The sequence below is a fragment of the Apteryx rowi genome, unplaced genomic scaffold (assembly GCF_003343035.1).
Source record: "Apteryx rowi isolate R43461 unplaced genomic scaffold, aptRow1 scaffold_36, whole genome shotgun sequence".
Lineage (NCBI taxonomy): Eukaryota > Metazoa > Chordata > Aves > Apterygiformes > Apterygidae > Apteryx > Apteryx rowi.
The window spans coordinates 1,178,431-1,192,789 of NW_020450085.1; the positions used below are offsets into that span (position 1 = coordinate 1,178,431).

The 14,359-nt window shown below is 41.6% G+C and overlaps 1 protein-coding gene across 1 annotated transcript in view; it reads right to left on the reverse strand.

Annotated features, from left to right (window-relative positions):
- The window catches only part of SPSB4 (splA/ryanodine receptor domain and SOCS box containing 4), a 97,258-nt gene that overhangs the window by 65,634 nt on the left and 17,265 nt on the right, over nucleotides 1-14,359 (reverse strand). Inside the window, exon 2 of the mRNA XM_026073074.1 lies at nucleotides 6,063-6,919. Within this exon, the coding sequence (XP_025928859.1) occupies nucleotides 6,063-6,756 (694 nt within the window). The 5' untranslated portion in view covers nucleotides 6,757-6,919. The remainder of the gene's footprint in view (nucleotides 1-6,062; nucleotides 6,920-14,359) is intronic.

Consider the following 14,359-nt stretch of genomic DNA (forward strand, 5'->3'; position numbering starts at 1 on the left):
CTATAAAAGAAATTTTAAGATACTATTTTGAAATTAAAATGTTCAGAAGCATGAGATTCAAGGATAAAAGCAAGAAACATCCCAAACATCTCATAAACGTAATTCTTGGATCTATGAAAACATCAGTTTTGGGCCAGATGGCTAACTTCTGAATGGAAAAGACCTTGAAGGGAATAAGGAAGTTATCAGGATACTATTGTTTCTCTTAAAAAAAAAAATCTTGCAGCATATTTTCAACCAAAACATGAGTTATTCTTCTTGGAACTTAAAAAGACAAAAGAATTTTTAAGGCTAAAACACGGCTCAGCTGGATGTCAGACATTACTGCTGAACAGTTGGTTGGGCAGCATTATCCCCAAATCCTGCCAATTTTACTCATCTCTAAGCAATGGCTTTGGGATTTAGAACCAGAAAGGTATAAATCAGGGGTGGGGTTGCAATTTTTTATTCTTCTGTTATTACAATCTGCTCAACATGTTGTAATATGAAATTCAAGGTTTTTTTTTTTTTTTTTTCCCTTTCACATACCATTTCAAAACTTCAGCTCACTTAAACACTGACTTGTACTTTCTTAATGCAAATTCATAACAACCAAGAGTTCAGGCAAGAGTCTGGCAACGTGTAATTTTATCTAAAGCTGTCACCATCACAGCGTCCCTAATTGGGAAGGCAGCATATCCCGGCTAGACAGTTCAGTCTCTGAGGTAGTAGCTGCAGCAACCTGCATTGCACTTTAAGAGAGCGTGCAGGCTACAAGAGGAAAAAAATTGAAAGAGATACCAGAAGGCCTTTTTAGACCTGCGGAGAAGGCCAGTGCTGACGTACATCTACAGATGTTTCTCCATGGCATTAGCCAGAGTGCCCTGTGCTGACTTATGCACATGAAACAGTTCACAAAATCAGAATTTCCTCAAGAAGTCATCCTGCCAGCACTCGGTTACAGGGAACAGCCTTTGTTTCAATCATTTCTGTAGTATTACACAGTTCCGAGTGCACAGTGTTTCTGCAGCCCTCGCTGTGTGTTCTCAGCCTGGGAAGCTGTTAAATTCCCAGTTTGGTAGCTGTGAGTTGCATTGCCATATCCTGCATCTGTGGGCCATGTTATTAGTATTACCCATAATGCACAATGTCTTACTTTTTCTTCAATACTGGTTCAAAACAGGGCAGAACTGGACTCATAACGCACTTCTGAAACTCAAAATACTGACCATTCAATTGTCAGACACGTTTAAGGATGAGAAGCCACCACTGCACTCCACTTACTCAGTGAGCAAGTCTCCCACCGCAGCACTTATGTCCTCTTCCCACCGTTTTGCTTAAATGAACAAGTACTAATTTATCAGCCATGATCTGCAACATACATTTTTATAGTGTTTCACTATTTCTCAGAGGAGCTTGTGAAGTTTTTGGAAGACTTTAAATCAGAACTTTCAATGTTGTTCTTTTAAAGCATACGTACTGCTTGAATTCAGGAGCAATTCAAATGGGTCAAAGACTTTTCAAAAACTATCATTTTATATTGAATGCAACTTCCAGCTTGAACTTTGGCTTTAAAAAGACAGAAAAAGGATTTGGGAATTGCTGCTCTAGAAAATTGCCCGTAAGAAAAAAAAAATCCTCAAAGTTTTTATTTTCTCCTGCAACAGGAAACACATCACTATTTTAACAGCAAAGTAGTTACTTCAACTGCCTGAATATAATCCCACACACGCGTGGTTCAGCACACTTGGGAAAGTTAAGATCTGACAATGCTGATCCATTCCCAAAATTTACTTCAGGCTCAGACACCTCACCCAAAACAGTAAGACGCCATCACTTGTTAAGAAATACGTTTCTATACAGAAATAGGTATGTTACAAGTTTAACCAACATGAAACTTTTAGTTGTCCACCCCCAGTCAAAAGACTGGCATGCACTTTCTTTCATTCAGCCAGGTGTGTTACAAAAGAGACAGTTCTTACTACAGGGGAGTAGCACGGACTGTCAAAATAAAGGAAAATAATATCTGATACCCATTTAAGTAACTATAGAAGTGATTACATATAATACAAATATATTTTTCTAGTAGTTAAATTCAGAAGGCACTAACATTTCTTGCCAGCCAACAAATGGTGGAGCTGCCTCTAAAATTTCCAAGAAAAATAGGATAAGTAGTACATTCCATTGGTAAAGGTCAAATCAAAGATCTCTAAAGTGAGTGCACTTTCTTTGACAGAAAAAACAATAAACCCAAACTAGTTACACTGCTCACCTCCCAATTTCCTCCTTATATCCAACACTTGCAAACAGTTTGGAAAACGAATGTGGAATTCCTCACTGAGTCTCTAGAGACCCTGTGATAACCAGTTACATTATTCTATCCAGGACTTTTCATAGCTATGCTTCTAAAATAAATAAATAAATACAGACAATTCAAAGCCAGTACAAATACTTTAGGTAAAATATTTTTAAACCTCTGATCATTTGTTCTGAGAAACATATCAGATATCATTTTCTATTTACCAGAGGCATCCATCAGAATACATCTCCAAAATTACGCGGTATGTATAAACCCGCATTTTGTACTCCAGGCTTGTGCAGGCCGGGACGGGCACCGAGAGCCTCTGCTGCCAGGGCCGGGGCCACTGCCATCGCAGCGGGACGCAGCCAGGGCGGCTCCTTGCAGCTCTCCGACTCCGCGCGCTCTTGGCAGGCGGCGGGGCAGGTGGAGCAACGGGTGTCCCGCAAACACCACGGCGAGCTGCCAACCACCCGCCTTTTCCAGCATCCCTGAAAAGCTGCTTAGTCTGCCCAGGCTCCTTGTCTCCCTGCACGTTCCCTCCACCAGCTGGGCAAAGCACTGATGAAAGCTGATGCTCTCCAGAAGAGAGCCAACAGAGCACAATTTCCCACTGCTGCAGGGGAGGAAAAGGGTGAGGTTTTCATCATTTTTAGCAGGTATCAGTTGCAGCTGGAAGAACTACATTTTAACCCTATTACTCTAGGAGCAACATCCAGAGGAGAGAGGGCACTAAGGTCCTTGGAACAGACCCGCAGCCTTATCCTTCGCTGACACTTCTACCTGCACAGTAATAAATGCACTTCCAGGTCCACAGCATATCTCTACCTCAGCGTCAGAAGCGCAAGGTCATCGCAGCTTCACGAGCCCATCATGCGATCCCTTCACTTCTGTTCTTGTGAGCACTCTCACTCTTTGCTAGGCAACTGAAATACACGGGCCTTTAAATATTCAGAGGTCATCTATTTAAACAGCAAGTACGGAAAACGCTAGAAACCCCCGCAGTCAAGGCCTCCATTTACTCTGTAAGACAGTGCATAAACAGCCAGCACAAACCACGATGTGCATTCGGAGCAGCCAAAATCAATCATTAAATAGCAAAGTTACAACTCACTCTTTGACAGCACAATTTCAAGAACACCTAAGTTTACTGCCGTATCTACCAAAAGCTGCAATCAGCAGCACGAGATACGAATGCTCATTTTTTCCCAGAAGTAAGGTTTAAAAACAACCAACCAACCCACCCCACATATCTAAGCACGTTTAAATGCCTTTAAATTTGTGCGTGCAACAGGTACACATCACCGCCTCAAGATCTATTCTGATTTTTTCCACAAGAATAAGCAATGACAAAAACACGTAAGATTAAGTGCTATAAGGGTGAACACAGGAGTCCTATGACCAATCCTGCAGTGCTGCACACCGTCGCGCCTGGGTACCAGCGGTCCTAGCAGAGGAGACGAGGGGTTTGCTTTAGAGCACCAGACAGACGAGCTCCTTTGGTTTCTAGAGGCTGTTTTTGTTGCAGGACAGCAATGGATCAGTGAACATGTGATAACAGGGGATGTGATGCCAGGCTGTCAGACGGCCTCGCAGCGAAGTGGTTTTAAACTTCCTCTTCACATGATCAGACTAGCCTAGGCCTATATAGAAGTTTAGTTCATAAGTTTACTCTTAGCTATAGATACACACTCAAAAATGACTATCCTGCCTTTCTTGGGGATAGTCTAGGAAGCTGTCCTGTCTTTTTCAACAAAACTCCCCCCACAAGAAACTGGAAGAGAATTTCTCTCTCTGCCATCTCGCAGACCACAGCTGCCAGCTATCCTTCTCTACTTATCCCCTTTTATCGCATATTTTCTATCAAACTCATTCACATCCTTTTTGTTTTAACCTCCCAGCCCAGCGAAGGGCACAGAAGGAGTGCACACCAGCTCCTTCTGCGGAGGCGGCAGGCCAAGCCCGGCTGGGCTGGGCTTAGCTTGGTAGATATTCCCAGTATTATGAAAACTGCTTCCACACTGAACTATTCCATTTCCAAAAGCAGCTCCCCTACGCCACCCTGCAAAAGGGAAGCTGTAGCAAACTGTTAGCACACAACTCTTCGCAATGTCTGAGTAAACATCTAGAATAGTTTCGATCCTCGGCTACTCACGAGGCTGCCATTTAACAGTTGGCTGTAACAACCTTGCAAGGATGCTGTGGATAAAGTTTCCCCCCAGTGCCTATTACAGATGTTTATCAAAAGGTGATCTTAAACAAGGTCAAATTCTTAATTATGGTTTTACATTGGCTAGTATGTCAGAGGCATGGTTAATGAGCAGAGAATTAATTTTGATGGAAAAAAAATAGGCCATCCCATTATAACTGAAAAGAATAGCAAACCTAAAGAGGTTTTTAAAAGCTACTAATTGAAAGGCAGAGGTATTGTTCACTTGCTATTAGATTATTTTCTCTTTAAAAGACTGAGTTCCATTCATAAAGTCCCAAAACCAAGAAAAATTTTGTTCAGCCATCTATTTTTGTTAAAATACTTACAAGCGTAGTTCATTCAGTAGCTCAGCTGATACAGTATTAAGCAAGAACAAGGCTCCTCTTACCACCTTGTTCAGCCTTCTACACCATAATTCACAGTGGGAGAGAAAGGAGGCCCCACAGAGCAGCTGCATCCTCCTTAATCTCTCAGCTCCCTCATATCTGGGTAGCCTAATTGTGCCAGCCACCAGGACAGTTAACTCAGCTGGAATAATGAGAGCTCTTGGATAAAGATGCCCTGGGAATTACAACTGGAAGCACTCCAGGGTCTTTGCAAGAGGAAAAATTAGGCCCAGACAGGCCCATTAAATCTGTCCCCTCCTAGACAGTAGCTGACTCTTGCAGAGCTCCTGGTCCATCTCCGTATCTTGCTCCCCAGCTTGCCTGTAGAAGTTCAGTTTAGGTCAAGTTCTCTATTCAAACCTATTTACTTTTTTGGAACTCTGTGTATTGGGAGACAGATGTAGAGTTCATGCCTGCACATGATGTCATCTGAAGCTCAGCATAGTTGCAAGTAGTAGACCCAGTGGGACTGTTCAGAGCTACTGAATCCTCTCTCTGCTAAACCATGTAGCACTCAGCTCTGGAAATACATTTGCAAAGATGCCTGAATCCATGCAGGACTAACAGGGTTCAGCTATTCTTGGCTCTGTGATACAGCAGAGTGGGTCTACTGGGTCCAAGCTGGTCTGAGGAATAGAAAACCTGGGAACCTGAGATCCCAGATTCTTAGGGATCCACAGCTGCTTCTAAAGGTCCTCAAAAGATAACTGTGGAAAGAAAGGCTACTGGCCTGAATTCAAGTATGCTTACACACACCATGTTAGAGTTTCACTACTATGGGAAACTTTTATAATATCCACAAATCAAAGAAGGTTGAAAACCACAGATATAAAACATATCCTCAAGTAAGCAAGAGTTTTGCTGTTAAATACATCCAGGAAGTTTCTCAAGACTTTTTTTCCCCCCCTCAGCCTGTTCCCTTTCTTTGGATACAGATTTCTTACCACTCTGCTTGCCAAAATAGAAAATTCTCAGAACAGAAAATATTTTGATACAATCCATACCATCATGATGAGACACAATGCACAGAGTTTAGTTGTGGGCAGTAACTATGGGGATACAAGTTACCCACAGTGGACCGATCCCCTCTAGTGCACTTACTTCACAACAGGAAGATAAAGAAAAAAAATATCCAACATGAAAAAAATTGAAAGATAGCATAATGAAAAAATTTGGTAACACTTACGGTCAAGTCCATTGATGTATCTCATTGTAATTTCACAGTGCCCCCAAACTGCACTGACTATGGGGTAAAGTTTTTTCCCTTTTAGTCCCCTGAAGGCCACTCCAAGATACTGTCCATCCACCATGAAGCTAAGAGTCCCTTCATCCATATCCAAAACCACCAGTAAGGAGTCTGGGAGTACAAAAGACTCATCCGGTTCCAAAAAGACAGGATACGTGACCCCAGGTTGGTTTTTACAATTGTGATAAAGTTTGTTGCGTCCTAGATCCCAGCCCCACGATTCGCTATTGCTACCAACCAACGACGTGTATCCCACAGAATGCAACGGAGCTTCGGCTGTCGAGACACCCACCACGGCATGAGTTCCTCGTTGCCTTGTGGGCCAGTGAATTTGCCAGACGTGTAGGCCTCTTGTGTAGCCAACTTTGCCCCGGATGCAATCTGTGCTTTGGGCAACTGGGTGTCTATGAAAGGTTAGTTTATCATCTTCCTTTACAAATATATTTAAAGACCGATCTTCATTGTTCCATGCATGTTTATATTGGACCTCCAGCTTGGCAGGGGGCATATCCAATAACATGTCCAGTCGTGCAGGCTTGCAAAAATCCGGGCCTCTCAGCTCTCGTTTAACAGGCCTGTAAGGAGGCTCCCTCACATCCACAGACTTTATGCTCCCTGAGATTTTCTGGCCCATTGCTTGGCTGCAGATTTACAAAGGAGAAAGAAAAGTTGACTTTGGCCCAACGTTACCTCATGAAAGCACTTTTACACTGAGCCAGCAACTTGACAAGCTGACTGGATTTACTTCTCCTGTTTGGAGCTTTTTAGCAGCAAAGTTCTCAGAGAAAAAAATGCTCCTGAAAGAAAGCAGAAAGTTTCCAGTTAAAAATCAAGAAAGCCAATAGAAAACCCACAGCATATTTTTAAAAAACTTCTTGTGATTCCTAGTAGTTATTTTAAACACCAAAAACTGACAATTCACCACTTTTTGTTCAATATCCTACAACACTAACCAGACTGCCAGCAGGATACTCTGAGCCCACCAGCATTCAGCCTACAGACAGTAATTTCCTCCTATTCATAATAGGATACAGATATTCTCCACCTTCTGCCCTCCCACCCATTTTGTCTAGCCAGGTCCAAAATGGTCTTGAAAAAAAGGCATATGCTATTCGCCAGGAACAGGGATAAACTTAATGTTCAGCTGTAACTCCACTTTCGCTTATTCTTCAGTTTCATTTTCTTAGAAATATGCACTATGTCAGAACATCATTTTATTTCTAAGCTGTTCTCTTGCCTGGACCCTTGCAATCCAGGGCTTCAGCTTCCATGTTCTAATGTTACTAGAACAAATGCAGCCAACAGCAAATGTTTGCAAACTTTAATTGCTTTTAAAAAAAAAAAAAAAAAAAAAAGGAAGGAGAGGGAATAAGAAGCATTGAAGGACAAAGGAAGAATGGCAATTTCAGTTCCTTGGCAGACCTTTCTAATGGGGAACTTCTATCAGAGCGCATGTTCTTCAGACTACTAGATAGCAGGCTAATCCCCATTCTCTGCATTGAAGTATTAAGCTGATGAGAAGGACTGGGACACAGTAATAGCAAGACACATTCAGGCAAATACATGATTTTGAAGTACATTATTCCTGAGCTTCTGTAGATGAACATGGCAATTTAGCTAGAAGAGCTCAGAAGCCACCCAGAAAGCTGCGTATGAAAGATCCTTTGCAGCCTGGAAAAGTTTTATTCATTCACCGTTTAGAGCTCAGGTAGAATGCAAAGGGAAGCAACAAACCTCTAGCAGAACTAAAGGAATAAAAATGAAGACAAAGTCCTATAAACTCAAGTAGGTGATTGGCAGGGGATCAAATAAAGTATCTGCATCAGCAGACATTTCTGTCTTCTAGCAGAAGCAGATCCAAGTCCTGGAATGCTCCCCTAGCTGAGGGGACCCCAATCCGATTAGTTACTGACAGAGTTAAAAAGCGTTTTAAAAAGAAGCAAAAACTGCCGGACGCTCAAAAGCTTGAAGTGACTATGGGACAGTTGTTTTTCATAAAGCACCAAACAACCGGCAGGAGCATGAATGCCTTGCAAAAAATGTCTTGCAAAAAATGTCTTCATTATAAAGAAGACCCCAGACCGGTGGCTCATCAAGTGAATTTCTACCCTGGATATACTGTCACACGGCAAAGATCATTTCTGAAAGAATGTAAGTAAGAAACAGGTATTGCCAATGGAAGGAGAAAACAGAAATCTGTGAAAAGAGCATCTGTAGAATTTACAGTCTAACAAGCCATGTTTTAGAAGTAAATGAATTCTTTATATTATTTACAATGGTCAATACCATATAAAGCATTTTCTGCATGTATTAAGTAATCCCTTACTGAAAGTTTGTGAGGTACACACTTCAGTGTTGCCCAATGTCTATTAACACCTGCCCATATAGGGACAGCATGCAAAAGACAGTCTTTAAGCTTAACTTGTACAGCACTTAAAATTTCTCTAAACTTGAGCTAATTTATAAGCACGCATTTAGTTTTCTCAAGAGTTAAGCTGCAGTGCAGAGAAAAGCACACTAAAATATAGCCTCATTTCTCCCCAGCCCACTACAATAGGATATACAACAGGAGACAGAAAACGTGAACCTGGTGTTAACATCCATGATCATTCATTAATCTGAAAGACACACGCATGCAGCAAAGTATGAAAAGYGTCCCTGTCAGAGAAATCGCAATTCTGACCACTTTGAAATGGGGTATAGGAAAAATTGGAGAGTAAGTGAAACAGCATTTGTGTTATATCAAAGCTTTCATTACAAAAAAAGAAAAAAGTTAAGAAAAATCCATATGACAGTTAAGTTACCGTATAAAAGATACTATTTTCTGGTAGAAAGGCAGAGTGCCCTCCCAAGCATGTTTATGTGCACACCTGCATGTAAAACGACAACTTCTTTGCACCCAATTTTCATCTTTAAAGTGAAATTTAAACATGAGCCTCAAAACCCTGGTATCATGCTTGCAGAAGGATTCAGAATGCCTCGCAGGAACTCCTCCTTCTCACTGAAGGAGCACCACAACTTGAAAATTACCCTCTGTGAGATTAGCTTGAAAGAGCCTCCCTTCCAAACCATGCAACAAGAACCTGGAAGTTGACGCAGTAGTTGTACTTCACTTGATGCTTGCCATTTCCACTATTGCAGAAGCACTCGCAACTGAAATGCTAATGCTGTTTCAGAAGTACGATGGCAGATTTGGCCCACTGAAGCATGTCCAGTACTTTAATCCACACTAATAAGCTTGGGGAGATGAAACACTGACACTAAAATACATAGAGGGAGCAACAGGAAGTGAATACCATCGGATAAGCATTTTTTGCTATGAACTTGAGAGAACGCAAACTGGGAAAACGTGAGACGTTCAAAGGGAGCCCGGCGAGTTCTGTACAGGATTTAGTTTCAGGTGCCTCTGAAGACTTCCTCTTTAAAGCACAAGACCATTGCCGCGTTGCTGCTGGTGGGCGGCGGGGAGACGGCTGGGGAACTCCTCAGTGCATCCTCACGTATCACTTCCTGAGCACCTAAGGAGCTAAACTTGGCACAGAGCTTTACCTGGCAAACTACCAAGAGAGTATAAGCACCACAGTGACTTCCTTGGCAGGCCATAGAGAAACATTCTTTCTAATGCTCCCCAAATTGTAACATAAACAGATTACTAATAAATAGATTGGTAATTCAGAGGAGTAAAATGCATCTTTATAAGCACCTTGGTACAAGCATGGCTGGGTCCTCACTCTGGGACGTACTTGGTAAGCATTTTGGTTTGAAACTGTATCTTACAGTGTTGGTCAGAGAGATAAAGCCCTTGTAATCTCATGTCTATGTATGAACATTACCAAATAATTTAATGATATACTGCAGCATTTTACCAAAAAACTTTGCATGGACATAGGACTGAACAATAATGCAAAATCTTGTAATTACTGAGGCATTAAAAATTATAAGAGTTTCTAATTAGTGGTGCAACTCAAAAGGTCCCTTTCACCAAATAATTTCTCCTACCAACTGTAACATGCTACTCTCTTCTGCCTTTTAGTTCTGTATGTCTAGATAGCTGTTCTTGAGCTTTTACTAGAAAGCCAAATATAGCCACATTTTTTTCATCCAATTATCAGTGGACTTGAACAGGTGAACAAAAAAGAAAAGTCTTCAGCATTTAATCATTCATACTATAGCAGTACCTGTATAACCCCTTACTAGCTGTGCTCTAACAGCTCTGATCTGTGGTCACGTAGCATAGCTCACATGAGAACTTCTTTACATGAGGAGGTACTGAAGGGTGCAACGCATGCCTTCTACTCACAACACATGCAACCTTAACGGGAGCTCCTCAGGGAGCGACTCATGCAGACAGTCCTCCTGCTAGCTCACAACGGTCCCTTCGGTCGCTTGGAGGACCAACCTGTCTCAAAGCCAAAATCATTACTCCCTTTTCTTGTCTGCATCCTGTCCATTTACCCCAAGCAGACAGCAGAGGCCACCTCTGAAGAGGAGCCACAAGGAGCAGTGGCAGAGGCGATGCCTTGTCCTGCTGCCCCCTCGGGAGCCGCTGTTGGAGGAGCACAACTCACTGGGAGGACACCGGGCTGCTACCTCTATCAACACACATCACCTCCCTGCTGCTGAGGGCAACATCACACCTCCAGCACAGAAGACTAGGAAACCTCTCTCACACGTGCCCCATCACTGTCCAGGTCACCAGGCGGCTCCCCCTACGCAACCAGCGCACACCAGGGCCAGTCAGGAAAGCCAAGAATGTTCTTCACGATGGGAAAGGAGGTTTTTAATCAAATTATCTGGTAAAAATACTCCAAATTGGCTTCCTCTCTGCAGCACTGGAAAGGCTAGATCACATAGGATTAGGAAAAGTTGCAGATGGAGCTAAAAGGAGAAGATGATTATTCCTTTCAGATTAGTTCTTCTTGATCCATTTACAGAAATATTTGGTTATAAAACCTTCTCACCATCTCCAGAACTTACAGGAACTCAAAGCATAGCACCATGATTCAACCCCTGTGATTTTTGTCATCTTTTGCTACTTAGTGAAACAGTTCATTACTTGTATCTTCTCACAGTTAAGGTCAGTAACAAGTATCAGGAACATCATACCTGGATGTATAAGTATTCCGAAGATTAAATGAACTATGCATTTTCACTGTATAATTTTGCTTCAAATGTTTTTCCAGGGTTTTGCTTCTCCAGTAATTTCAAACCACCACAGCATTCAGGAAATCAGAAAATATTTCAATACAGCTTAATACATGACTTCTCCATTCTATCTGTTTAGAGACTACAGTTGAAACAGCAAATTGAATCAGCAAATTGAAACAACAAATCAGTTATTCCTGGGATGAAACATATTTGGGAGTGGGGAGAAGTAGTACTTTCACAGGAAGAGAAAAAGGACCATGTCAGTACAGTCCTTTAGCGACTGGAAGCCTATGGTTGAGAAGACTGCTAGTTTCTGTAACCTAAATTATTTCTGTCTCATGGTTTCACATTCACGCCACACTTTGTCAGGATATGATGATTATATTAGAATACTGCACAAGAACAAGCCAACTCCAAACAGGAAAAGCATGTCAACTTCACTTAGTGTCCTCATGCAGACTGCCAAAATATTTAGAGAAGTTATTCACAATAAAAACAGAAATTATACTTACCATAAAAAAGAAAAGGCTTGCTGAGATACCACTTTACTGTAATTAAATAGGGTGCATTTTTTAAACAACTCAGTATATTGGCACCAGTAGAAGGTAACTGCTGATCAAAGAAATGTGCTTTCTACAAATTATTTTCTGCATTTGCAGTTGCATTTCCCTTTCGATTACCATGAACTAGACATGAACAAAACTTGAAAAACACATATGATAAATGACACCACAGAAATGCAATTCAAAACTACAGTAAGAACATGCTAAGACTTAGGTTAATTCTACTAAATTGACACTTACTTAAAATAAGTGAAAAGACGACAGATGAGGCCAAGCTAATGGTACCGATTAATGAAATCATCCATTGGAAAAAGTGGGGAAGGTGACTACTGTCTACAAGCATTCCAAACTTACATTACGGCCGAAATAAATTAATCATATAAAAAATATTACACAGTAATTTCCAGTCTTTTTGCTACTGAGCCTAGTTGGGTTGCCTTTCCTGCAACCTCACTGCCACGTCCTCTTTTTGCCTGCAAACACTGGCGTTGCTGCCAGGGAACGAGGGCTCCTGACTGATACCAGAGCTGCAACAGAAGCTCCTGAACTCCCAGCTCTGCACCATGGGCACACAAGTCCTTCATGCCCCAGCTGCTTGAACACAACCAACGGTAAGTGGGTGACTAGTCTGAAACTACCCCAGTTAAAGTGTCTCTATTGGAGGAATATGAAGAAGAGAAACATGGGTCCTGCTGTGCTGTGCAAGTTGATGAAGAAGGTTTTATAAGTTTAAGAACAAGGAGTTTTAACTCCACCCAGAGAACGTACAGGCACAAGGCCAGGGTCTATCAACTACATTCCCAGTGTGCAAACAGCTATGTAACTATGACAACACTGTTTTGAGGGTGACAATGAATTAAACATATTCTTGGCACCCTAAAAAGACTGGCCAGCTTGGTTTTAACTGTAGATCCTGGTATCCAACACGGTTGATTTACCGTGTATTTTGAACAATGTTGGCTTCCTCTGTCAAACTGGGAATACACAGTAACAGCGCACCAGCCAAGAATGCTTGGATACTCTAAACTACCCTGTGCTACAGATAAAATTTTATACTGCATGCACACTTAGCAAATGACATTTAACATGTGGGATGAACACTGCAGCACAAAGTCATGACTTCCGCAATTCCTAAAGGAATGCAAATCATGAAAATCCCAAGGACATTCCTCCATAAAGGCTAACTTGTTCTATAATGTTACAAAAATGTAATTGTTTCAAAATTCAAGATAAGCACATGAATTTAAGCTTGTTATTAAAATAGACTGTGTATTTAGATGCTTGGAATTAGAATAATCTGAAATACCACACTGCATGCACCAGAGTCAGCAGGTAATTTAGTCATATGATGAAGAATTCTGAAAGAATCTTGAGGAGCTATGAATAGTGCTATGTATATTTTTAAGTACTTCCATCTACTGTACTTCGGAACTGTAGCTGGTTTGGGGTTTCCATTCTTTTTTAAGCCTTCTGTGCCTCTGCATGTGTTTCTGGGAATCGAACCTCTGGCACTGAAAGTTTGTTTTAGATGTAAACATGTACTTTCTGAAGAAATGTGGAAGATGACAAGCAACATTTCCATTCCATAAACAGATTTTTTTGCATAATGCCTTCTCAGTTAGACTACAGCAATGTAATTTGAAAAACAAATACAGTAACATATAGTTACAACAAAAATGACTACTTTTTCTATGCACATACTTTAAAAACAACAACATTTACTTTGAAAATTACTGAATGGCAACAGTGGCATTCTTTTCAGGGTATTTAACAGGAATAAGCACGTGACTCCACAATTACCATAAGCTAACTGATGTTCAGGCTGCTACAGCTTCCTACCACCCTACCCATTCATTCTGCCCTCCTGCCTTGCAGCCACCTGCATTCAAAGGGCCTTGTGACGAGGCTGGCTCRGCAAAGTCAAGTGGGTAAAAACTAGTATTTTATTTTGCCAGGTTATTTTCAGGTGGATTAGCCCTTTGATCTGGCACATCATGTAGTCATGTGAACATACGCTCTGGCATAAGGAAAGGGAGAGGAAGAAAAAAGAAAAAAAAATCTGAAAGCCGGGACCAGCCATTTAAGCAGCAGCCCAGACTGTCGGGTGAACTTCCACAGCCGCTTCAAGCTGCCCTACGGGGCACAGCTGAACCGTACATCCAAGTTCAGTATAGTCAGGAGCTTCTATCAAAGGGGTCGTTTCCCTGGGTTCGTCCATCCCCGATCTGAAACGATGCCCCTTTTCCCCTCTCGTGGCTCATATCTAGCAATTTTGCAACTGCACAGCACATCAGTTCAGCAAATTTCTCTCATCTACATTACACCATGGAGACATTTAGTCTTGGGGGTAATATGCTTGTTTGGGGGGGTTTTGAAGTTATTCTTAACCACTGTCTTCTTCAATGCATGCATCAAGCTCATGTACATCACTTTCTTTTTTTCTTCCAATTCTGGATTTTTTCAGAGACGGCACACCTGATCTGAATATAATTATACATATCCAAAATGACATAGGCAATGACTTCA